General features: G+C 46.1%; 1 protein-coding gene across 1 annotated transcript; it reads left to right on the plus strand.

The window, feature by feature from the left end:
* Nucleotides 1–276: 276 nt before the first annotated feature.
* On the plus strand, nt 277–18,745 carry LOC138359490 (skin secretory protein xP2-like). The gene is made up of 3 exons (XM_069318785.1): nt 277–394; nt 15,565–16,057; nt 18,628–18,745. The coding sequence occupies exons 1-3, from the start codon at nt 277–279 to the stop codon at nt 18,743–18,745; spliced, it is 729 nt and encodes a 242-aa protein (XP_069174886.1).
* Nucleotides 18,746–25,368: the final 6,623 nt, after the last annotated feature.

Raw genomic sequence — 25,368 nt, forward strand, 5'->3', positions numbered from 1 at the left:
GTGAGAGCACCAAGAGAGTGAGAGCAGGACCGGAACGCTAAGATGCCAACGATGATGTCTCTGCCCAAACGCTATGCCCACTACGGTCACCTGAGTTCTAATCACGTTGTTAAATCCTGACAGATGAGACCAAGTCTGCCGTACTGGCCTGCCGACACATAGCCGCAGATACACCGGTGTTCGGTGGCGATAGGGGCGGCAAGGAGCAGGGCAATACCAATACTTAGGACCCGATGGTCCAGGCGGGTGCCCAAGGAGGAATTGGGGATAGACAACATGAAGTCCCCGCTATGGGGAGCTTGCACAGCTAGGAGCAGCGCTTTGTCCTTCCCAGAAGCTGCCTCCAGCAATGCTGAAGGCAGCTTTGTGTGTCGTTTGGAAAAGCTGGTCGAGGGTGAGAGTTGGCAAGACCCCCACGGCCAAAAATATCACCTCCACGGACCAAAAGCCAACACAAGGTAACCGAAAACATCCAGTAAATACGACGTTAAGTACAAGAACAGGTTGGGACGCTATACGTGAGGAAAAACTGGTCGCATCAACATCTGTGATACAGAAGACACACACACACACACACACTAGGACATACTCAGCTAGATGCAAAACTTTAACCTCTTTTTATCTAACCACACGAGAAACTACCGTTTCAAACGGCCAGAGTTATGAGAAAATCTCTGACGCAGGACGGGGGAGATCGAAGAGGCTACTCCAACGTCCTGAGTAGCTCCAGAGGCGCACTTTAACCCATGGACCGCAATATGGCTAAGGTGATTGTGGTCTGTGAGTTAAGGCGCACGTTTGGGGTTATCCAGGACGTTAGTTCCAGTCCCGTCCTGCTCCAGAGATTTTCGTATGGACATATCACGTTATTATATGTTCATTGTGTATTTTCAGCGTTATCTCACAAGCCAAAACAAAAGCCGTTCTTCAAGCAGATGTAAAGAAACGGAACATGTGACCCGCTGAAGCCGTTAAAGTATTAACGGTTCTTAACGGTCAAATATTAATTTAAAATTTCAGGAGGTTTTTGGGCAAATCTAGACAAATGGCAATGATGTAACGTTGAATTGAACTGCTGATTAAAAGGTTTTGAGTGTTCAGCCACGTGTTTATAACTGCCAATTCGTGCATATTTTGCCCGCTCGGAAAAGAAGGAGGAGGGGGGGTTATAATTCCCGTTATCAGAGACATAGAGCATGTATTTAAGCTTGTATTGAGATCCTCCCTTAGATTGAACTACTAATTTTCCAGAGGATGCGAACCCACAGCAATCATTTTACCTTCCTGGTGCTTATTTCCTGCATGGTGAACAGATGCATCGTGGCGAAAAGAAACGTGCCCAAATATTTCTCTCTCCTCTCGAGGATCGAACCCGGGATCCCCCCGATTATGAGTCGAGAACGTAGCCTACTGTACTACAGGAAGAGGAGGTCGCATGCCTCTCACTTCCTGAACTTTCAAGGTCACTACACACAGTGATCGAGGGTGTCCAGCAGTGCATCGAAACTGATGTCACCTCTTGAGTAAAGCAACATTCCTAACCAATCAGTCCATGACGCAAGATCACCACAACACACACATGACGCAACATCACCACATCACCCACATGACGCAACATCACCACATCACCCACATGACGCAACATCACCACATCACCCACATGACGCAACATCACCACAACACACACATGACGCAACATCACCACAACACACACACATGACGCAACATCACCACAACACACACACATGACGCAAGATCACCACATCACACACATGACGCAACATCACCACAACACACACATGACGCAAGATCACCACATCACCCACATGACGCAACATCACCACATCACCCACATGACGCAACATCACCACAACACACACACATGACGCAAGATCACCACAACACACACATGACGCAAGATCACCACAACACACACATGACGCAAGATCACCACATCACACACATGACGCAACATCACCACAACACACACATGACGCAACATCACCACAACACACACATGACGCAAGATCACCACATCACCCACATGGCGCAACATCACCACATCACCCACATGACGCTTGAGGCATCACCAAGAACACACACTATAACTACTGACCCTAACACCGTCACAGTTCCTCACGTTCTCCCAGTTTACCAATACGTTTAAAATGCAACTGTTTTGCCCAATTAGAAACGCACGAACCCATACAACCCTCCTAACCTATCGAGGAAAGGTGTTATGAAAACGTTAATATTGCGGTGGTTTAATGGTTTCTGTTGCGTTGTATTTTTAACGGATTGGTTGATCCCGTTAAAGCTGCGACATCTTAGTATAAGAACGGATGGTCTAACAACACTTAAGAAAATAACAAAAACACTCAAGAAAATAGCAAAAACACTCAAGAAAATAGCAAAAACACTCAAGAAAATAACAAAAACACTCAAGAAAATAACAAAAACACTCAAGAAAATAACAAAAACACTCAAGAAAATAGCAAAAACACTCAAGAAAATAGCAAAAACACTCAAGAAAATAACAAAAACACTCAAGAAAATAGCAAAAACACTCAAGAAAATAACAAAAACACTCAAGAAAATAGCAAAAACACAAGAAAATAACAAAAACACTCAAGAAAATAGCAAAAACACAAGAAAATAACAAAAACACAAGAAAATAACAAAAACACAAGAAAATAACAAAAACACAAGAAAATAACAAAAACACTCAAGAAAATAACAAAAACACTCAAGAAAATAACAAAAACACTCAAGAAAATAACAAAACCACAAGAAAATAACAAAAACACAAGAAAATAACAAAAACACAAGAAAATAACAAAAACACAAGAAAATAACAAAAACACCCAAGAAAATAACAAAAACACTCAAGAAAATAACAAAAACACTCAAGAAAATAACAAAAACACTCAAGAAAATAACAAAAACACGAGAAAATACAAAAACAACACCCAAGAGAATAACAAAAGAACATCACGAGGATCAAAACTCCTACATCAGGTAAAGATAATGTTAAGACAGCCACAACTCGACCTTCACACAGATCACAACAGAGAATATCAGCCGTCAGCTGGGGACAGGACGCACACACACACACACACACACACACACACACACACACACACACACACACACACACACACACGCGGACCGTCAGCTGAGCACAGGACACACACACACACACACGGGCCGTCAGCTGGGGATAGGACACACACACACACACACGGACCGTCAGCTGAGCACAGGACACACACACACACACGGACCGTCAGCTGAGCACAGGACGCACACACACACGGACCGTCAGCTGGGGACAGGACACACACACACACACACGGACCGTCAGCTGAGCACAGGACACACACACACACACGGACCGTCAGCTGAGCACAGGACACACACACACACGGACCGTCAGCTGAGGACAGGACAGGACCGTCAAAGCACGCTTACTCTCCTACAGTTGGACGGTAAACACCTTATCTATCTAACTACATCAATAGCTCACGAACGACACTGAGTCACTGTTCTAAGACCACTTAATGCGACACTAACTGCTGGCTGTCACTTTAAAGAGTGTAGCTTCGCCCAGAAATATTGTAAAACAAGACACCCCCGCCCCATATTAACACATACAGCACCATGAATGCTGCTACACTCGGGTTGATTAAACACGGGCTACACCCCTGTGTCTTCACACCGTCTCCACATCCTCAGTGCCATAGTTCTCCCTCATAACTATACTTAGGAATCACTATAGTGCCACATGTCCCACACTGGGTGGTTGATAGGGTGTGTGGATCACTACACCTTCCCCTACACCTTCAGTCACGGTAGCGGAGTTACCGGTAATAATTTCAGGGCCGCGTCTGGGGCTGTCGATTACTCGCAATGTTGCGTCCCCTTCATTGCGTCAATGGTCGTCTTGTTTCATTAGTGAGGTTTCTGTTCCCAGAGGGCCTGGTGGTGGTCTCCGTGCCACTGAGGGCCTGGTGGCCGTCTCTCCGTGCCACCGAGGGCCTGGTGGCCATCTCTCCGTGCCACCGAGGGCCTGGTCACGCCCCGCTACACACACAAGTAATTACCAGACGTAGGCACCAAGTGTGGCTGCGACCACACACGGCAACACCGGCATGGGAACAGTGGTGAAACATCACCACCTTCACGTCACCAGTATTGACTCGTTACTGTCTTACCCACACATCCAAGTGCTTAAACAACAGTCACTGTCTCAGCAGTCCCTGCCTCCACAGCCACTGCCTCCACAGCCACTGCCTCCACAGCCTATGACATTGTTTCTTGACAATGATAAATGCATCTTATAATACCAGGAGGGCTCAATAGTGTCCCGTTGTACCAAGATGTTCTCGAGCCCTGCTCGTACCACAGCCCTCCCCCCAGAACGAGGTCCCGCGCCTCATGACCTTGGCGTCATGCGGGTAATTTAGGCGTTGATGTCATCCCTGGGGGAGCATTGTGAGGGGCGGCAAGCTGGTGGTGCTTCAGCCTTGAACTTGTATCCTTCTTCACGGCTCGCTAGGCTCGGAGACATGGGTGTGGGGGGGGAAGATGAGAGAGAGGGAGGAGACTGAGGGAAGTGAGATATCGTGTGAGGTAGGGAAGACTGAGGGAGAGTGTGTGTGTGTGTGTGTGTGTGTGTGTGTGTGTGTGTGTGTGTGTGTGTGTGTGTGTGTGTGTGTGTGTGTGTGTGTGTGTGTGTGTGTGTTTCTACTCAGCTTGTATGTGCGAGGGTTGAGCTATAGTTCCGGGGTTCGCCTCACCATCTTTGGTGATGTGTACATGAATAATGGTCTGCATGACCTACCATTACGTCATTACCTATAAGAAAAGAATGTTTGTCCAAGGTTGGTACGGGCTCACCATAGCCCGTGCTACTTGGAACTTGTTCCGAGTAGTTGAATCTATAACAACAACAACATCCAAGGTTGGAGGCCAGATGCATATGGCTAGCCTTACCCAACTTTCGAGTATGAAACATGTGGGGTACGGGAGTGTCATAGGCCAGTCGGGGTCGGGCCCAATGCCGCACCTTAAGAGATATCGACATCTACACAACCCCCCCCCCCCCACTCCTCCCCCTCCCTGAACTTTTCATGGTCAAGCCTGATATATTGTTGTCTCTAGACTTATTTAGCAATTTAAAGTTCTTTATGTAATGCTGCTAAACTGCTAAAAATCCCCATCACGCAGGATGGTTAGTCATACAAGGCCATGTGACCAGCGTCCAGATTCACGAAGCAGTTACGCAAGTACTTACGAACGTGTACATCTTTCCTCGATCTTTGACGGCTTTGGTTACATTTATGAAACAGTTTACAAACATGAAAACTTCCCAATCAACTGTTGTTATTGTTATAAACAGCCTCCTGGTGCTTCGGAGCTCATTAACTGTTTAATAATTATAAACAAAGCCGACAAACATTGAGAAAAGATATACAGGTTCGTAAGTGCTTGTGTAACTGCTTCGTGAATCTGACCCCTGGCAGTAGTCTGCACTGGCAAACTCTGGGTGCATTATGAGGATATCATCAGGAGCGCGAGAGTGAATAAAGTAACTGCAAAGCTCCATGTAGGTGCCTCATGCACTCGGCATATAGTCTAGGGCAACTGTACAAATGCAGATATATCTAAGTGCGTTAATACAAGCAAATTTATGCAATTTGTGAGAGAGTGAGAGAGAGAGAGAGAGAGAGAGAGAGAGAGAGAGAGAGAGAGAGAGAGAGAGAGAGAGAGAGAGAGAGAGAGAGAGAGAGAGAGAGAGAGAGAGAGAGAAAGAGAAACAGAGAGAGTGTGACGAAGGGTTGAGAGGGAGGATGTTTGAAGAGACGGAAGGAGAATGGAAGAGAGAAGGGAAATATTTGAAGAGAGAGCGAGATAAATGGAGGAGAGGTGAATAAGGGGGAAAGGAAGGAGAAGGGTGGAAGAGGGGTAACTGGGAGAGTGGATAGGGAAGAAGACGGACCAGAGAGAGGGATAGGGTGGATATTGAGGAAGAAAGCTGGAGAGAAAAGGATAGCAAAAGAGAGGGGAAGCTACTGAGAGAGTTATGAGAGAGGGGAAAGACTAGGACAGGGCGAGAGAGACCCGGGCGAAGCTGGGTACAAACCTAGCTTGACATATAACATCTTCAAAAATGACATTAATTTGTACTACTGGACCTACACTGTAATGCACACCATTTTTGACGAAGAAACTCGTTATGGTTGCAATTATTTAACCATGTCGTAGCTCAGTCGATTAAGGCAGCGTCTGGGATCCTCTCGAACGTAGGTTCGAACCCTCGTCACGGCCCTTGTGGATTTGTTCATTTGATGCATCACGCTATTGTGATTTCTATGTGTAAGAAGCTCGTTGTTTGTTAATGAAGATCACACTCCTGTAGGCATTAAAAATCACATGAGAGCAGCCCAAGACATAACCCGTAACAAGAGACATTAAACCTGATTTTAAAGCACATGTTTAATAGACAAAGACCAAATATGTAAGGTTACAAATTCTTGAAACCCTGCACATGTAAGCAGAACAATCCACCATATAATTACAAACAACATAATTACCCACTCTCCCTTCCCCGACTGGGGGGTACAAGGCCTAAACGCCAAGAACCTAATGATGATGTCACTGCCCAGAACCTAATGATGATGTCACTGCCCAGAACCTAATAATGATGATGTCTCTACCCAGAACCTAATGATGTCACTGCCCAGAACGCCACGCCCATCACCGTCACCAGAGTTTTCATTGGCCCATCACCTGACGAAACTTTGTATGCAACTGGCCCCTCAGTTATATAAACCACATGTTCTTTAATTCTGGTCATTCCTCACTTGAGAATGAACCTTGTAGGTTCGAAACGTGGAGTAGACTATAATATGTACAATACCTTTTACAGTTAGTTTTTTGGTTATGTTAATTCAATGTGAACCAAAATGACATTTGGAGAAATCCTCTTCCAATTAAAGCAAGATGGAAGAGCATTAGTTAGATGGATAGAAGCCATATCAAATAAATAAAATTGCAAATGCATCTTGCAACAGTTAGAGCCTCGTAGTCCCAGCAGGAGAATAGGCTGGTGGAAGTGCATTAATCTGTAAAGGTCAAACACTACAACAATCAAATAGAACACAATCACTTTAAGTAAGGATTAATGAAAATTTAGCCTTTGTTTATGAGGACGGGCGAAGCATTTAGCATCTTGTCCTTAGATCAAGTCCATTCCATCCAGCGGTCGACCCCAAAGACGCATTCATCACAACTGATGAAGTTCGAACACTTCCGGAACAAGTGCTTCACTGACGACTTTTGTTCGAACCACAACGCTGTAAATGCTTCACCCACGTACTACAAATACAAATAATCGCCAACAGAACCTAAACACCTAAGCTATGTCTAAATATGCACAGTATGCTAATATATAACAATATTAATTTATATTTGAGATAATTCCTGTTTTAAATAAACAGCATATTAAAATTAATGAATGCGTCTTTGGGGTCGACCGCTGGATGGAATGGACTTGATCTGATGACAACATGCTAAATGCTTCACCCACACATTGAAAATACAAATAATTACCAAGATAAACAAAACACCTATTATAGTCCTAACTGCAAACAAAATTATAACATAGAATAATATTCATTTATATATATTACAATATACACAATATATATTACAATATTACAATATATGCTTTGGATACACAGACCAATGACGAAGAAACAAATCCACAAGGGCCGTGACGAGGATTCGAACCTGCGTCCTGAAGCACGCCACGGCCCTTGTGGATTTGTTCCACAAGGGCCGTTCCATTTGTTCCTAAGCTACTCTATCCCTTTGAGATGTATTTTATTGTCTCAATAAACGTATTTGAACCATAAAATTTCCTTTGTCACTGCACACTAACGTGATGCATCAAATGAACAAATCCACAAGGGCCGTGACGAGGATTCGAACCTGCGTCCGGAAGCATCCCAGACACTGCCTTAATCGACTGAGCTACGACAGGGTAAAAGGGTTGAAACCGAAGTTCTACTGAACTTACTGGATCCCGTAGCCTCTCCGAGGCACAAACCGGGTTTTTAAACAACCCCCCTTCCCCCTGCACCAGAGCTATGTCAACAGGCCGTTCTCGATCCAGTAAGTTCAGTAGAACTTCGGTTTCAACCCTTTTACCCTGTCGTAGCTCAGTCGATTAAGGCAGTGTCTGGGATGCTCCCGGACGCAGGTTCGAATCCTCGTCACGGCCCTTGTGGATTTGTTCATTTGATGCATCACGTTAGTGTGCAGTGACAAAGGAAATTTTATGGTTCAAATACGTTTATTGAGACAATAAAATACATCTCAAAGGGATAGAGTAGCTTAGGAACAAATGGAACGGCCCTTGTGGAACAAATCCATAAGGGCCGTGACGAGGATTCGAACCTGCGTCCGAGAGCATCCCAGACGCTGCCTTAATCGACTGAACTACGATATGGTAGCTTGTGGATTCGGCCCTTGTGGATTTATTCATTTGATGCAACACGCAATTGTGATTTGTGTGTGTAGTGTAGAGAGTAAGTTCAGTTAGACCTTACCAAGTGTACCGCTACTGGAGGACCTTGGCAAGATCACGCCTATTTTGGCAGGGTGTGTTAAAGAAAAACACAAAATGATATACGATGTGATTATCTTGCAGTTATCAGTATTAGTATTCCGTGAAAGAATTAGCCAAGGCTGTATAATAATCCTAGGGAGCAAGTTATAGGGGGGGGGGGGTCCATTATGCTACGGGAGAAGTTTTGCAATTGTCCTAAGGTCTTAGGACAATTGCAATTGTCTTAAGAAACTTTAATGCAATATGGCTAGTAAAGGCCAAGCTGTTTTAACACGTCCCAGTGTGTGTGTGCGTGTGTGCGTGTGTGTGTGTGTGTGTGTGTGTGTGTGTGTGTGTGTGTGTGTGTGTGTGTGTGTGTGTGTGTGTGTGTGCGTGTGTGCGTGTGTGTGTGTGTGTGTGCGTGTGCGTGTGCGTGTGTGTGTGTGTGTGTGTGTGTGTGTGTGTGTGTGTGTGTGTGTGTGTGTGTGTGTGTGTGTGTGTGTGTGTGTGTGTGTGTGTACTCACCTAATTGTACTCACCTAATTGTGCTTGCGGGGGTTGAGCTTTGGCTCTTTGGTCCCGCCTCTCAACTGTCAATCAACTGGTGTACAGATTCCTGAGCCTACTGGGCTCTATCATACCTACATTTGAAACTGTGTATGGAGCCAGCCTCCACCACATCACTTCCTTTGGCATTCCATTTATTAACTACTCTGACACTGAAAAAATTCTTTCTAACGTCTCTGTGGCTCATCTGGGTACTAAGTTTCCACCTGTGTCCCCTTGTTCGTGTCCCACCCGTGCTGAAGAGTTTGTCTTTGTCCACCCTGTCAATTCCCCTGAGAATTTTGTAGGTGGTTATCATGTCTCCCCTTACTCTTCTGTTTTCCAGGGATGTGAGGTTCAGCTCCTTTAGCCTTTCCTCGTAGCTCAATCCTCTCAGTTCCGGGACGACCCTGGTGGCATACCGCTGAATCTTCTCTAACTTTGTCTTGTGTTTAACTAGGTATGGACTCTACTCTAGTCTGGACTCTTGTGTTTAACTAGGTATGTGTGTGTGTGTGTGTGTGTGTGTGTGTGTGTGTGTGTGTGTGTGTGTGTGTGTGTGTGTGTGTGTGTGTGTGTGTGTGTGTGTGTGTGTGTCAGTGTGTACAAGAGGGTGAGTGCCGTACCAGATGCATAACCAAGAGTCACACTGAATCAACAAATAGATCATTTGCAAGGCAAAATGCACACTCCTACGAAGGCTGCAGAGTGGTAGCCTTACATACTAACATATCACACTCCTGACTCACCGTAGTGTGAAGGTGGTCAAGGCTGACATTACTCTTCTGCCTCACCGTAGTGTCAAGGTTAACATATCACACTTCCGCTTCACCGTAGCGTGAAGGCGGTCAAGGGTAAAATGAAAGCCGCACAAACATCAATGAATCCCGTTGATAAGCTTCCAGTTGATGAAACTGCATCTTGCTCAGCTATGACCACCCTCTAGTAATGAAGAAAGAGGTTTGTTTATGGTGAGAGTGCCTCAAGATCGACCTCCGAAGCACTCGAGGCACCTTGCTGCAATCTTGGACTAGTTCACAACTCTGTAGGACGGGGGAGTTGTGTAAAACCCTGGTTTGTGTCTCGGAGAGGCTGCAGGATCCAAGTAAGTTCAGTAGAACTTCTGGTTTCAACTCTTTTTGACCATATCGTAGCTCAGTCGATTAAGGCAGCGTCTGGGATGCTCTCGGACGTAGGTTCGAATCCTCGTCACGGCCCATTTGGATTTGTTCTGTAGGACGGCTTCGCCCCGAGGAGAACATTAAATGATTTAATTATCAGTAATTAAGGGCCATAAATAACACCGGTACACCGTTATTTATCAATACGGCGTATAATATTAGCCATTCCCTGACACAGCTATACTTCCAGTTATCTTAGATAGCGAAACAATAGTTGAATTGTTTGTAGTAGCTTGTTTGTTGAAGGGGAATTGCCTTCACGCATCGCTCAGGGTTGTAACAAATGAACAACATTAACCGTTTGCATTCCTTCCTTCGTCACACTCTCTGTCTGTCTGTCTCTCTCTCTCTCTCTCTCTCTCTCTGTCTCTCTCTCTCTCTCTCTCTCTCTCTCTCTCTCTCTCTCTCTCTCTCTCTCTCTCTCTCTCTCTCTCTCTCTCTCTCTCTCTCTCTCTCTGTCTCTCTCTCTCTCTCTGTCTCTCTGTCTCTCTCTCTCTCTCTCTCTCTCTCTCTCTCTCTCTCTCTCTCTGTCTCTCTCTCTCTCTCTGTCTCTCTGTCTCTCTCTCTCTCTCTCTCTCTCTCTCTCTCTCTCTCTCTGTCTCTCTCTCTCTCTCTGTCTCTCTGTCTCTCTCTCTCTCTCTCTCTCTCTCTCTCTCTCTGTCTCTCTCTGTCTCTCTCTCTCTCTCTCTCTCTCTCTCTCTCTCTCTCTCTCTCTCTCTCTCTCTCTCTCTCTCTCTCTCTCTCTCCTTGTCTCTGTCTCTGTCTCTCTCTCTCTCTCTCTCTCTCTCTCTCTCTCTCTCTCTCTCTCTCTCTCTCTCTCTCTCTCTCTTTGTCTCTGTCTCTGTCTCTCTCTCTCTCTCTCTCTCTCTCTCTCTCTCTCTCTCACTCTCTCTCTCTCTCTCTCTCTCTCTCTCTCTCTCTCTCTCTCTTTGTCTCTGTCTCTGTCTCTGTCTCTCTCTCTCTCTCTCTCTCTCTCTCTCTCTCTCTCTCTCTCTCTCTCTCTCTCTCTCTCTCTCTCTCTCTCTCTCTCTTTGTCTCTGTCTCTGTCTCTCTCTCTCTCTCTCTCTCTCTCTCTCTCTCTCTCTCTCTCTCTCTCTCTCTCTCTCTCTCTCTCTCTCTCTCTCTCTCTCTTTGTCTCTGTCTCTGTCTCTGTCTCTGTCTCTCTCTCTCTCTCTCTCTCTCTCTCTCTCTCTCTCTCTCTCTCTCTCTCTCTCTCTCTCTCTCTCTCTCTCTCTCTCTCTCTCTCTCTCTCTCTCTCTCGCTCTCTGTATATCTCGCCGATTCTCGTCTCGGGAACAACTTGACTGTCTGGTCTCGTCCTGGGCACACCTTACCCTCTGAGGCAACACCTGTCATAACTGACAGCACATCTGTCATAACTGACAGCACACCTGTCATAACTGACAGCACACCTGTTATAACTGACAGCACACCTGTTATAGCTGATGCAACATTTGTCATAACACATCTGTAACAAAAATAATTATTAATAAAGGTGTGTCCTTACTTCACAGGACCAGCAGACCATAGGTTGATTCAACACTGCGTCACGTACACCACAACATTGCGTCACGCACACCACAACACTGCGTCACACACACACCACAACGCTGGACCACCAGGCCTCAGGTTGAGTCAATACTATTGCGTCATCTGTCAGTGAAAACAATCTCTGATATTCGATAGATTCAGCTCATGGTCGTCCGCCTCGAATAGTTGGGACAGCAGTTAAAGTTTTATAGAAGGCTAAAGTGTGTCAGTGTGTCAGTGTGTGTGTGCGTGCGTGTCAGTGTGTCAGTGTGTGTGCGTGTGTCAGTGTCAGTGCGTGTGTGTGCGTGTGTCAGTGTGTGTGCGTGTGCCAGTGTGTGTGCGTGTGTCAGTGTGTGTGCGTGTGTCAGTGTGTCAGTGTGTGTGCGTGTGTCAGTGTGTGTGCGTGTACTCACCTAGTTGTGCTTGCGGGGGTTGACCGTCGGTTTCTCTGTCCCGCCTCTCAACCGCTAATCAACTGGTGTACAGGTTGCTGAGCCTATTGGGCCCTATCACATCTACATATGGAACTGTGTATGGTGTCTGCCTGCACCACATCACTTCCTAGTGCATTCCAATTGTTAACTACTCTGTGACACTGATAAAATTATGTCTAATGTCTCTGTGGCTCATTCGGGTACTCAGTTTTCACCCGTGTCCCCTTATTCATGTACCCCTTCCTATCCCGTGCTAAATAGTCTGTCTTTTTTTTTTAACTTGTCAGTTCATTTTGTATGTGGTAATCATATCTCCCCTAACTCTTTTGTGTTCTGTAACGTGAGGCTTAATTTCTTTAGCTTCTCGTAGCTCATACCTCTCATCTCCTGGACTAGGCCGGTGACATGCCTCTGAACTTTCCCTATCTTTGTCTTGTATTTAATTAGATATGAACTCTACACTGGAGCCGCATACTCCACGAGTGGCCTGACATATGTGGTATGCAAAGTTCTGAATGATTCCTAACACAAGTTTCTAAAGTTTCTTATCCTGGCCAACCTAACAGATGCCGTTAATGACAATTCTTTTGGTGAAGGCTTTAGAACTTAAGTGACAAGGTCGGTGTGGTATCAAACCCTTCAGATCTATATACCTGAGCTTTGAATATTTTCATCTCCCAGTTGGTACCATGTGTTAGGACTCTTGCTCCCTACACCAATTTTCATTACTTTACAGTTGCTTGAATTAAACTTCAGTAGCCATTTGTTGGTCAATTCCTTCAGTTTTTTCCAGGTCATCTTGTAGTCTCATGCTATCTTCCTCTGTCTTAATCCTTCTTTATCATTTTTGCATTAGTAAACATTGAGACGAATCCCTCTATATCTTGCAGGCGATGAGTCACAATAACGTGGCTGAAGTATGTTGACCAGACCACACACTAGAAGGTGAAGGGACGACGACGACATTCCGGTCCGTCCTGGACCATTCTCAAGTCGACTGTGATGAGGGAAGTTATTATTGTTCTTATAGATTAAGCTACTCGGAACAAGTTCCAAGTAGCACGGGCTATGGTGAGCCCGTAACTTACCTGGCACAGGAGCGGGGCAAGTAGCACGGGCTATGGTGAGCCCGTAACTTACCTGGCACAGGAGCGGGGCAAGTAGCACGGACTATGGTGAGCCCGTAACTTACCTGGCACAGGAGCGGGGCAAGTAGCACGGGCTATGGTGAGCCCGTAACTTACCTGGCACAGGAGCGGGGCAAGTAGCACGGGCTATGGTGAGCCCGTAACTTACCTGGCACAGGAGCGGGGCAAGTAGCACGGGCTATGGTGAGCCCGTAACTTACCTGGCACAGGAGCGGGGCAAGTAGCACGGGCTATGGTGAGCCCGTAACTTACCTGGCACAGGAGCGGGGCAAGTAGCACGGACTATGGTGAGCCCGTAACTTACCTGGCACAGGAGCGGGGCAAGTAGCACGGGCTATGGTGAGCCCGTAACTTACCTGGCACAGGAGCGGTGCAAGAAGCACGGGCTATGGTGAGCCCGTAACTTACCTGGCACAGGAGCGGGGCAAGAAGCACGGGCTATGGTTAGCCTCGTGGACGGGAGATGTCTCCCGTGATGAGGGAAGGAGATGAAGGCAATATCTTCTGCAAGATTGTTTACGTATATCAGAAAGAGGATAGGTCCGAGTACAGAACCCTGTGGGACTCCGCTGGTGACATCTCACCATTCTAAAATCTTTCCCTCACACAGTAACTTGCTGTTGTGTTACTTAGTTACTACCTCACCCAGCGGAGCGCCACACTCACTCACCAACACATACACCTACCTTTATAAGGTATTGTCTCACAGGCTTCATCGCAATCAAATTTTTATTGCCTGGTCATATAATTCTATTAAATATTTAAGTTTGGTAGCTTTATTTGTCAAAACTTTATAAAGTGAATAATATCAAATTCTATTATCTATTTGTCCATCACGTCAATATATTTATTGCAAGACCAGAGTGTCTACTTGAAGGGGAGGAGTCACGTGACCTGCCTGGCTTGAGACGTTGCCACATCAGAGAGTTAACCTTAACATTTACAATTGTATGTGGCAGCCGCGTTAATTATTGGCGGTAAAAACGTCATACTTTGTACCCTGGACTTACGACATCCTTATATTACCTTGGACTTACGACCTCCTTATATTACCATGGACTTAAGACCTCCTTATATTACCGTGGACTTACGACCTCCTTATAATTCCCTGGACTTACGACCTCCTTATATTACCGTGGACTTACGACCTCCTTATATTACCGTGGACTTACGACCTCCTTATATTACCGTGGACTTACGACCTCCTTATATTACCCTGGACTTACGACCTCCTTATAATACCTTAGGGCACTGGACTATAGTGTAGTGTGTACTCGTACACCACCCTGGTGTGTGGACGATGGTAACACCACAACCTTCACTACTCTCCCCCCCCCCATCAGTACACAGCCCCCCGCCTCCCCCCCCCCATCAGTACACAACCCCCCCCCCTCACACCCCCATCAGTACACAGGCCTCCCCCCCATCAGTACACAGCCCCCCCGCCTCCCCCCCATCAGTACACAGCCCCCCCGCCTCCCCCCCATCAGTACACAGCCCCCCCGCCCCCCCCCCCCCATCAGTACACAGCCCCCCTCCCCCCTCAGTACTCTCGGCTGTACCCGCCATTTTTAACTCATGAGTGTTGAGATAATGTCATGGTTAACACACTGTGAGTGGTTCACTAGCGCCTCATTACCTTGACTTTTATTGTGAGGCTCTCACACTAACCCTCACTTTTATATATTATTAATTAACATCTGTTATCGTTATGTTTACATTATTATCTCAGTATCTGCAATCATTATGCAAATATTTAAAAGAGATAATCTATATTTGTTAGAATATTATTCAACTAAGCCAAAGTCTTATTAAAATATTTATATGTAGTCTATTTTCCTAATATTATTTACAGTCGTTGGTGATTTTAACATTATTTTCTAAATCTAATCTTAACATACACCTTATACTGTCACTTCAATAAATATATATATATATATATATATATATATATATATATATATATATATATATATATATATATATATATATATATATATATATATATATATATATATATATATATATATATATATAAAGATAATAAGCAGGTTTTATCTAATACACATCATTAAGCACAACAGTATTTTGACTATTATTAATTTTCACAGCAGTGACTACAGCAGTAGGAAATGCATCAGCAGTGAACACAGCAGTAGGAAATGCACCAGCAGTGAACACAGCAGTAGGAAATGCACCAGCAGTCAACACAGCAGTAAGAAATGCACCAGCAGTGAACACAGCAGTAAGAAATGCACCAGCAGTGAACACAGCAGTAGGAAATGCACTAGCAGTGAACACAGCAGTAGGAAATGCACCAGCAGTGAACACAGCAGTAAGAAATGCACCAGCAGTGAACACAGCAGTAGGAAATGCACCAGCAGTGAACACAGCAGTAGGAAATGCACCAGCAGTGAACACAGCAGTAGGAAATGCACCAGCAGTGAACACAGCAGTAGGAAATGCACCAGCAGTAAACACAGCAGTAGGAAATGCACCAGCAGTGAACACAGCAGTAGGAAATGCACCAGCAGCGGCAACAGCAATAAGTAGTCAACATTGTCGTCAGAATAACTTACCTCATCCGTCTTTGTGTCGTGCAAGGTTAGTTCACTACTACTTGAGTGTCTCTACGTGAGGACAGGGGCTAGGGCCTGGGGGCTATAGGGCTGGGGGCTGGGAAACTGAGGGCTGAGTCCTTGGGGCTGAGAGCCCGGGGCACGCAGGAAAGAGATAAGACATGTGGCTAATTCTGAGGTGGTTGAGAGATAAGGAGCTGGCAGTTGAAGGATAAGGTATTTAAAGCTGGATCCTAAGGACTTGAGATTGAGTTCTGTATCAGGGAGCTGAAAGCTAGGCACTAAAGGCTCAGAGCTGGGTGTTGAGTGAGGTACTACCAGAAACTTTAAACAAATACTCGCACTTTACTAACCGTAGGTAGGGAAGGGAATCTCTCAGGGGAAAGCGCCAAACCATTACGGCTATATAGTACTTGGAAGGGGTCAGGATAAGGATTTGGGATGGGACAGGGGGGAAGGAATGGTGCCCAACCACTTGGACAGCACGGGAGACATCTGTCCACGAGGCTAACCATAGCCCGTGCTTCTTGCCCCGCTCCTGTGCCAGGTAAGTTACGGGCTCACCATAGCCCGTGCTTCTTGCCCCGCTCCTGTGCCAGGTAAGTTACGGGCTCACCATAGCCCGTGCTACTTGGAACTTGTTCCGAGTAGCTGAATCTATAACAACAACTTGGACGGTCGGGGATTGAACGCCGACCTGCATGAATCGACCAAAGTGGTTGGGCTAAAGTAGTAAATGTTGGTGACTGTTGTCTTTCCACCGCTGCCCGCTAGATGGCGGACGGTGTGCAGGATAAAAACATCAGTTATGAAACTACCTCACCCGACATATGTAAGTTGCTTAGCTTAGTAACTGTGCTTGTGGCCGGTCTCGAACACATTGTTGATATAACAATATACATTACATTTTGTAACTAGTTCATCAAGACTCTAACTTGCTTAGCTAAATGAATTTTAGTGTTCAGTCCCTGAACCCATTCTGTTCCTCTCTTATCTTTTCCACTACCGCCCACACGATGGGTGTGGGGTCCACCGCTGCCCACACGATGGGTATGGGGTGCATAATAAATGAACTAATCTAAACTGTGTCCTGGGTGCCGAAAATTAGGCACTTGGGTCCACGCTGAGAACTAGCTGGTGTCTAAGAGCTCAAGACTGAGGTCTCAAAGAAAACTTGGGTCTGAGAGCTGGGTGCCGAGGGGTTGACAGGTGGGTGCTGGGGGGAGGGGGAGGGGGTGTGTGTGTGTGACCACATGCCGCAGGTGATAAACAAGAAGGTGGGTGAGCCAGATACCTGTAATCAGGTCCCGTTGGCCAGGTGTGGCAGCCCCCCCCCCCCTCCCCCTACCCACCACAGCACACTCACAGTTGCCACTTTCTCTCCGTCCCACAACCCTTTCCTATCCCACTTATTTGTTGATTGATTTATTTATTTATACAAGATTCCTTACATTCTTGTACAGCCATTAGCACGCGTAGCGTTTCGGGCAGGTCCTTAATTCTTATTTTACCCGGAATACGACCCGCCAAATCGTTTAACAACCAGGTTTTCATTTCCTGTCTCCACCTTGTCCCTACATCTCTCTCTCTCTCTCTATCTCTATCTCTCTACATCTCTCTCTCTCTTTCTCTTTCTCTCTCTCTCTCTCTCTCTCTCTCTCTCTCTCTCTCTCTCTCTCTCTCTCTCTCTCTCTCTCTCTCTCTCTCTCTCTCTCTACATCTCTCTCTCTCTTTCTCTTTCTTTCTCTCTCTCTCTCTCTCTCTCTCTCTCTACATCTCTCTCTCTCTTTCTCTTTCTTTCTCTCTCCCTCTCTCTCTCTCCCTCCACAAGAGAGAGGGAGGCATAAGCACCTCCTCCAGCTCACCGTCACGCCATCTTCTCAACATGTTGTGACGTCACCCAAGATCAAGGTTAAGGGCACGGTTGGCAGAGACATTAATGTTTTTTGTGCCGTTTGCCTCCCCCCTTCCCCCCCTTCCTTCACCCCCCCCCCCTCCCTCCCTCGAGACCCCTCACCCAAGCCTCTCACCACCGGTTTCCACCCCCCCTACTCTCTCCCTCCCTCTCTCTCTCTCTCCTCCCCCCTCCCCGGTTCATTTCTTCAAGGTCTCCTCTACGGTGTGGCCGCCTCACACCACTCTCCTCAGGGTCCTCACCTTACCTCTTGAGGGATAACCTCCCCTGAGGGAAGCTCACATTCGACGGGAAAGCTTCTCAAGATCGAACTCATAACACACGCAAATTTCATGAACTTGAACAAATCCACAAGGGCCGTGACGAGGATTCGAACCTGCGTCCGAGAGCATCCCAGACGCTGCCTTAATCGACTGAGCTACGTTCATGAACTGTTTCATGAACTTCAGTGATGACCTCGTCCTCGTGGTAAGTGTCCAAGGCCTACGAGACACATATCGACACCTGGGTCAAGTCTTAAGTCTAACATTAAGGAGTTAAGATGTCCGCAGAGAAAGTCAAAAGCTTTCAAATATGTAAGACCCGACCACAGAGTAGAGTCCAATACCTGAGAAGACTTTGCTCTCCTCTACGTCATAGCTACGCTTTAATCATCCTTATTGGTTGTTATATTTTGACAGAATATACGTTCTAAACCCAGATATTCGTGACTTTCTATGTAGTCAAATCCATCCTCGACGAAGTAGTCTCAGCGCTGATCCATCTCTCAGAAGACTTGTTGACCAGACCACACACTAGAAGGTGAAGGGACGACGACTTTTCGGTGCGTCCTGGACCATTCTCAAGTCGATTGTGTACATACTTTAGCCACGTTATTGTGACTCATCGCCTGCATATGGATGCTCTCAGAAGTCTTAATAATTCTTAAGCAGCGTGACTGTTTACAGAGATCCTCACCCCCCTAACATGTTTCAGTATACAGTTGTATAAACATAAGTGGGGATTAAGGGGAAATATAATCCACGAGTCTATTTACCTAACACTGGGAGCGGCACTGTGACAAAATGGAACTTATTCCATCGTCACAGCTCTCGTCCTCCGCATTACTGACAAAAATGTACTTAGAAATTACAAAAAAATTATAAATTCTTAGAAAGGTATAGGAAAATACAGTATGTAGAATACAAGAAAATATTATCAAATTCAAAGGAGGAACAGAGAGAGGGAATAAGAGAGGAGGGAAGTAAAAAATGGTAGAGAGAGAGAGAGAGAGAGAGAGAGAGAGAGAGAGAGAGAGAGAGAGAGAGAGAGAGAGAGAGAGAGAGAGAAGAGAGAGAGAGAGAGAGAGAGAGAGAGAGAGAGAGCCCTTCCCTTCTCTATCCTTCCATCCCTCATCCACTCATCACGGCAAAGGGATGAAGGAGAGAGAGATGCGAGCATCACTCACAGCCTCCCACAAATCCACTTTTTACACCGTTTCATTCCCCCTTATTGTCTGGTGGTCTGTTCCACTGGTTGGTCAATGATCTGTGTCTGGCGGTCTGTCTATGGTCTGTGTCTGACGGTCTGTCTATGGTCTGTGTCTGGTGACCTCTGGTGGTCTGTTCCCCCTGGTCTGTGTATGGTTGTCCGTTCCCCTGGTTCGTATTTATAAGTTAGTAGCAAACATGTTTTGAAATTAGTTTAAATTGAATTATATATTAACAATGTGCTAATGTGCATTCGGCCCTCAACACCAATGCACTCAATGTGTGTCCATCTGATCCCCTCAGTAGTGACTAGATTGAACTGACAATCTACATAAGAAGTGCAGAGGTAGGGTAGCGCACCGCTCCTGTGCCAGGTAAGTCTACTACGGGCTCACCATAGCCCGTGCTACTTGGAACTTGTTCCGAGTAGCTGAATCTATAACAACAACAACATGCAGAGGTACACAAGAACACTTCAGAACAATGTTCTTAATAGATAAGATAGATGTGTTGTAGATAAACATTGTTATATATGAATATTTGTTGAACCATTTCGTATCAAATTAACCTAACAAAAATCATCTGAAAGCAGTAACCACTAAAAGTATTTTGACATATGTAAAGACAACAACAAAAATCGCGTTGACAGCACTTCAACTACTAAGGATTTGTTTGGGAAAAATGGGGGATGGGGGGTTAATGGGATGGGGGATTAATGGGGGGGGATGGGGGTAGATAATAACCTACGATGACATTTGCGGTAATAGGTCAAAGTTCAATGGCTTTTTGGCCCCACGTAGAATGACTGGAGGATTGCAATATACACTTCCAGCTTCAATTCCGTGGTGACGGAACAGAGAGTCAGCCCACTGGGCGGCCGCTGATTGCATGACGCAGCTCAAACAAAATATCATTTTCCAGGAAAGGTCAATGGTGGTTCGAGCTAAACCGATAGTTAGTGAGAGGTCACGACATGTGACTCGACCCCGGGAGCTGAGTGGGTGGTGGGAGGTGGTTGCTCTCACCTGGGGACAGGCAGAAGTCTAGGAACATTACATAGAGGACGTATACTAGATGGAAGTTAGAGGGTGACCTCATTCTCCTTCCCAGAAGTAATTCCAGTTTAAACCACTGGCCTCCCCGGCGCTAAAGACACCAGAGTCCTAAGGGATGAGGCCGCTCCGGTTTATTTAGTTGGAGTAGCTTTCTTTAGCTTTCCCCTTCCCTTCCTTCTCCTGACGTATTGGGATGACACCAGAGAGAGAGGAAGATGGAGTAACAGTCTCCCTCAGCCGTGTTCTTAGTGTTCTTGGTGTTCTCAGTGTTCCTCCCTTAAACTAGTACCATCTTCCACGTCGCCTTAACTCCCACTCCTCTGGGATACAGACTGGTTTTCGTTTTTCTTGCTTTACGCAAGATTTTTCTCAAACTTATTATCTCTCATTCTTTTTGTATCGTTAATTATTCTGTTCTTACTCCTTTTTTTTTAACTCTTGCTCATCAGAGGGCGGACTCTTGTCCAGGATACGGAAAACATTTCCTATCTGAACAGTAACGCGGCATCTGGGAACTTGACGTTCATGGGTCCTTAGTTATTGCAATCAGTTTATCGCCCAGTTTTTTTTCGGGAACTTGAGTACATCTTTACCCCAAAGACAAGAGACGGGGACAGAGGAAAGGGAAGGTTCCCTTGCTATAGATTATGGTGGAGGCGATGGTTTAGAAATTTCTGCATTTGACAGAAGTTCACCTTCCCTTCCCTTCCCTACCTTCCCTACCCTTCACCACCTTCCCTACCCTTCACCACCTTCCCTACCCTTCACCACCTTCCCTACCCTTCACCACCTTCCCTACCCTTCACCACCTTCCCTACCCTTCACCACCTTCCCTACCCTTCACCACCTTCACTACCCTTCACCACCTTCCCTACCCTTCACCACCTTCCCTACCCCTCACCACCTTCCCTACCCTTCACCACCTTCACTACCCTTCACCACCTTCCCTACCCTTCACCACCTTCCCTACCCTTCACCACCTTCCCTACCCTTCACCACCTTCCCTACCCTTCACCACCTTTCATAGACTATTTTATTTTTATTTTCGGGTCTACTGGACAAAATTGGGTCAAGTTATGTTGAGAGCAGCTTCTAGTAATGTAAGCACTTGAACAATTTCCCTCAGGTGGACCAAGCATAGTAGTAGCAGTAGGCATCCATCAGTCTCAGGAGACTATGGAGTTGTGCTCTGGTTGTCGGTCTGGAGTGGTCTCACCAGGGCGCAAAGCCAGGGTAAGTTGATTCGGGGGAGAAGCTGTTACCCAGGCAGCAGGTCCCCCCCTCTCCACGGCGCTGAAAGTCTCCAGTGGAAAGGCATACGCCAATACGATTGGTTCCAAGCTTGGTTGAATGGACCAAGCATAATGAAACAACAAATGTCGGTCGGCATACTGCTCTTGTTAGGCACTACATACATTACGCAGTTAAATTTTGTCCACATTGCTATACTATGGACATAAATTGACATGAACGCGAATAGAGAAGGATGACACAGTTAATCCTAGAATTAACTGTTAACGCAATAGACTTGGAATCGATGGCTTTTTCATTAGTAGGTTAGACATACATACGAATGAGTTTGGCAGGATATAAAAGGAAACTGCCTCATATGAGCCAATAACTATCAAAGAAGGCGCCAAGCTGTGAAGAGTAAGGGCCAAGTGACCTGCATTTTCTTAAAAAAAATAAAAAACTGAATCACACCAGCTGTAGTATAGTTTTAGCATGGTGTTTACAAACAGTTCCGCCTGTGTCTATCTTAACTACTAGATGTACGCCTTAAGAGTGTCCACAAACTCCAGCATGGAGGGACGAGACCTTGGCTCTTCACTCAAGCCATTACCAAGGAGAGTCTTGAGGCCGTCTGGTCGGTGCTCCATGCGATCCAGCGTCTCGTCAAGCAAGACGGCCACAGAGTACACGTCTGAGGCTGGAGAAGCCAGACGCTGGTGAAAGAGCTCAGGGGCGCACCACCTAAAGTTCACACACCTTAGCTTTTCATACTGTTCCTTGACATAGAAATTATATGTCATATTCTCCGCGAATTTTTCGGGCCCGACTTCGCCAATTTTGGTCATCATATTATGTTCCAGAATGATGACTGAGACGTCATCTCGTTCGAAAATGTCGACGCTGATGTTGCGGGCCTGGACGTCGTTGTTGACGTAGCCCAATGTATGTATGTCGTTCAGCGTAACGCACAATCTGACTAAAGCCCGCAAGAAGACCTCGTCCTTCGGTGGACATCGGAGCAGGTCTTCGAAGGTCACTTTGCTGTAAGACTTGAGGATCAACCCAGCAGGACGAAGACATATCTTCTCCACGACAGGAACACCCGTGACCGAGCTCAGAGCGTGCAGCCTCAGAGCCTCCTGGCAAGCAATCTCAACGCCGACATTCCCAGTCGCGTTAAATACTTTGATGCAGCGAGCACTTGGTACCTTGAAATCATACACAGTGTATAACTTGAAGAGTCCCGTGCGTATGACGACGGCTTTGTCTACACTGTAGTCGTTCAAGGTGACAAATGGAATGCCTCTTTTCATACACTCACCCGTAACAGGAACTGAAATACGCATAAGGAGCGAGATATTACTCTCGCTGACTGTGGGTTTCTGTGGGGAGGGTCCCTCAGTCAGCGAGGTCTTAGCCTTCCTGGTAGTCTTCAGAGCCTTCATGACCTTGCCGGAGGCCTGTATAGCCCTCTTGGAGGCCTTTTCGGCCTTCACGAAGGCCTTTATGGCCTTTCCGGAGGCCTTTGTGGCCTTCATGGAAGCCTTTGCGGCCTTCATGGAAGCCTTTGCGGCCTTCATGGAGGCCTTTGCAGCCTTCATGGAGGCCTTCACAGCCTTCGAGGAGAGCGAGTCAACCTTCGAGAACCCTGTCCCCGAGAGTGGCGTCCCATCACGCCGCTGACCACTCCAGAGCTCAGGCAGCCGCAGTAGCAGCCAGCACACACACACCAGCAGGGCGCAGACACCTACCTTCGGCAGCAAGAGAGGGCTGACGCGCATCAGTAGGTAGCAGTAGGGACTATCCGTAAGCAACAGAATAAGGGCGTAGAAACCCGCCAGCAGGCAGCAAACACAGATGAACTGCAGCGTCAAGCTGGTAACGCTAGACTTGCTGCGTTGCACAGACGTTGATGACGTCTTGATCAAGAGTCTCTCCCTCAACTCTCTCAAAATACAACGAAAAATATTCATTATATAAAGCAGGTTTTAATATTTGTTTATTTGGTTAATTTATGGTTTATCAAATGTTGTTGATGTGTATGATATGAGCTGTGAGGTTTCCCAGATGAGGAGTTAGAGGCTGTGAGGGAAGCGGTGAGGACAACACCAGGGTCCAGTAGAGATTATAACACCAGGGTCCAGTAGAGATTATAACACCAGGGTCCAGTAGAGATTATAACACCAGGGTCCAGTAGAGATTATAACACCAGGGTCCAGTAGAGATTATAACACCAGGGTCCAGTAGAGATTATAACACCAGGGTCCAGTAGAGATTATAACACCAGGGTCCAGTAGAGATTATAACACCAGGGTCCAGTAGAGATTATGGTAGTTCACAGGACTTATCCCGAAGTAGTATTATATTAGTACAAGCCCAGGCCGTCTTCAGGGTGTGGCTGAGGTGTGGCGGTGTTGTGACGAAGGTGAAGCAGCGCAACAAGGATTTACCTGGCTACACGTGTTTAACTCTCACTAACATTGGCATTAACCTTGATGGAAAGTTTCCCAGCGTGGGCGTTGCCCATATTAGAACATGGCGTTCTCCTTCCCCAGACTTTCGCCAGCAACACAAGTATCCCCATCTCTGCTGTCAAAACTGTATTGGTCCAAACATTCAGATCTGATAAGAAAGAACTTACTGACTCCCAACGACCTGAAAGTACTAGTATAAAAAGCTATGATTTGTTCAGATCTGAAACCTACATCTATGGGCAGCACAAAACGTGGACCAGATTGTGCGACACAGTGGTTGCCAGGATCAGGTTGGGTTACCGTTACCTGTGGCAGGTGGCTGATCTCCCAATCCTGAGCACTCAAGGTGCACACTCTTGTGAGCAGGAACTGCGGCATGATCTCCCACACTACATCACCGAATGCCCAGTTATTAGACCATTCGATCAGACCCGTTGGCATGAGGTACGTGGAGCTTTGCAATTACTTTATTAACTCATGTGTTTTGCAGTATGAGGCTAACCTCATAATGCACCCAGAGTTTGCCAGTGCAGACTACTCAACACATGACCCTGTATTTTTAGCATCAAGTAGTTAGTTCTTGACACACTCTGTACTCCCCTTCATATAGCCTAGGGCAGCTGCACAAATGTCCAGGTACCTTAGCATCACGTAGCTAGTTCTTGACACACTCTGTACTCCCCTTCATATAGCCTAGGGCAGCTGCACAAATGTCCAGGTACCTTAGCATCACGTAGCTAGTTCTTGACACACTCTGTACTCCCTTTCATATAGCCTAGGGCAGCTGCACAAATGTCCAGGTACCTTAGCATCACGTAGCTAGTTCTTGACACACTCTGTACTCCCTTTCATATAGCCTAGGGCAGCTGCACAAATGTCCAGGTACCTCTAATATGTTAACAAACAAAACACAGGATTATTTAGTATCAGTGTAACTTTATTCACTCACTCATTTATCATGATATATTAATAACGGAACTAAAGTTTACCAGTGTAGTTACTGGTCACAGACCCATCACCAAGTATCATACACACCAATCATCATACACACCCATCACCAAGTATCATACATATTTGCAGTTTGAAATTACGACTATTTATACCGAAAATATGCCAATTACTGAAAACGGCGATGGATCACATTTTTCCCAAACCCCCCCTGCAATTTTCAAAATATTAGAAATATCGAA

This window comes from Procambarus clarkii, chromosome 8 (assembly GCF_040958095.1).
Source record: "Procambarus clarkii isolate CNS0578487 chromosome 8, FALCON_Pclarkii_2.0, whole genome shotgun sequence".
Lineage (NCBI taxonomy): Eukaryota > Metazoa > Arthropoda > Malacostraca > Decapoda > Cambaridae > Procambarus > Procambarus clarkii.

Bases quoted from the DNA above. Each gene is read 5' to 3' on its own strand.
- LOC138359490 (XM_069318785.1), top strand. From the start codon at position 277: ATGAAGTCCCCGCTATGGGGAGCTTGCACAGCTAGGAGCAGCGCTTTG. The intron at 395-15,564 runs GTGAGAGTTGGC...TAATTTTCACAG, and splicing joins TTTGGAAAAGCTGGTCGAGG to CAGTGACTACAGCAGTAGGA. The intron at 16,058-18,627 runs GTTAGTTCACTA...ATATTTTGACAG, and splicing joins CCGTCTTTGTGTCGTGCAAG to AATATACGTTCTAAACCCAG.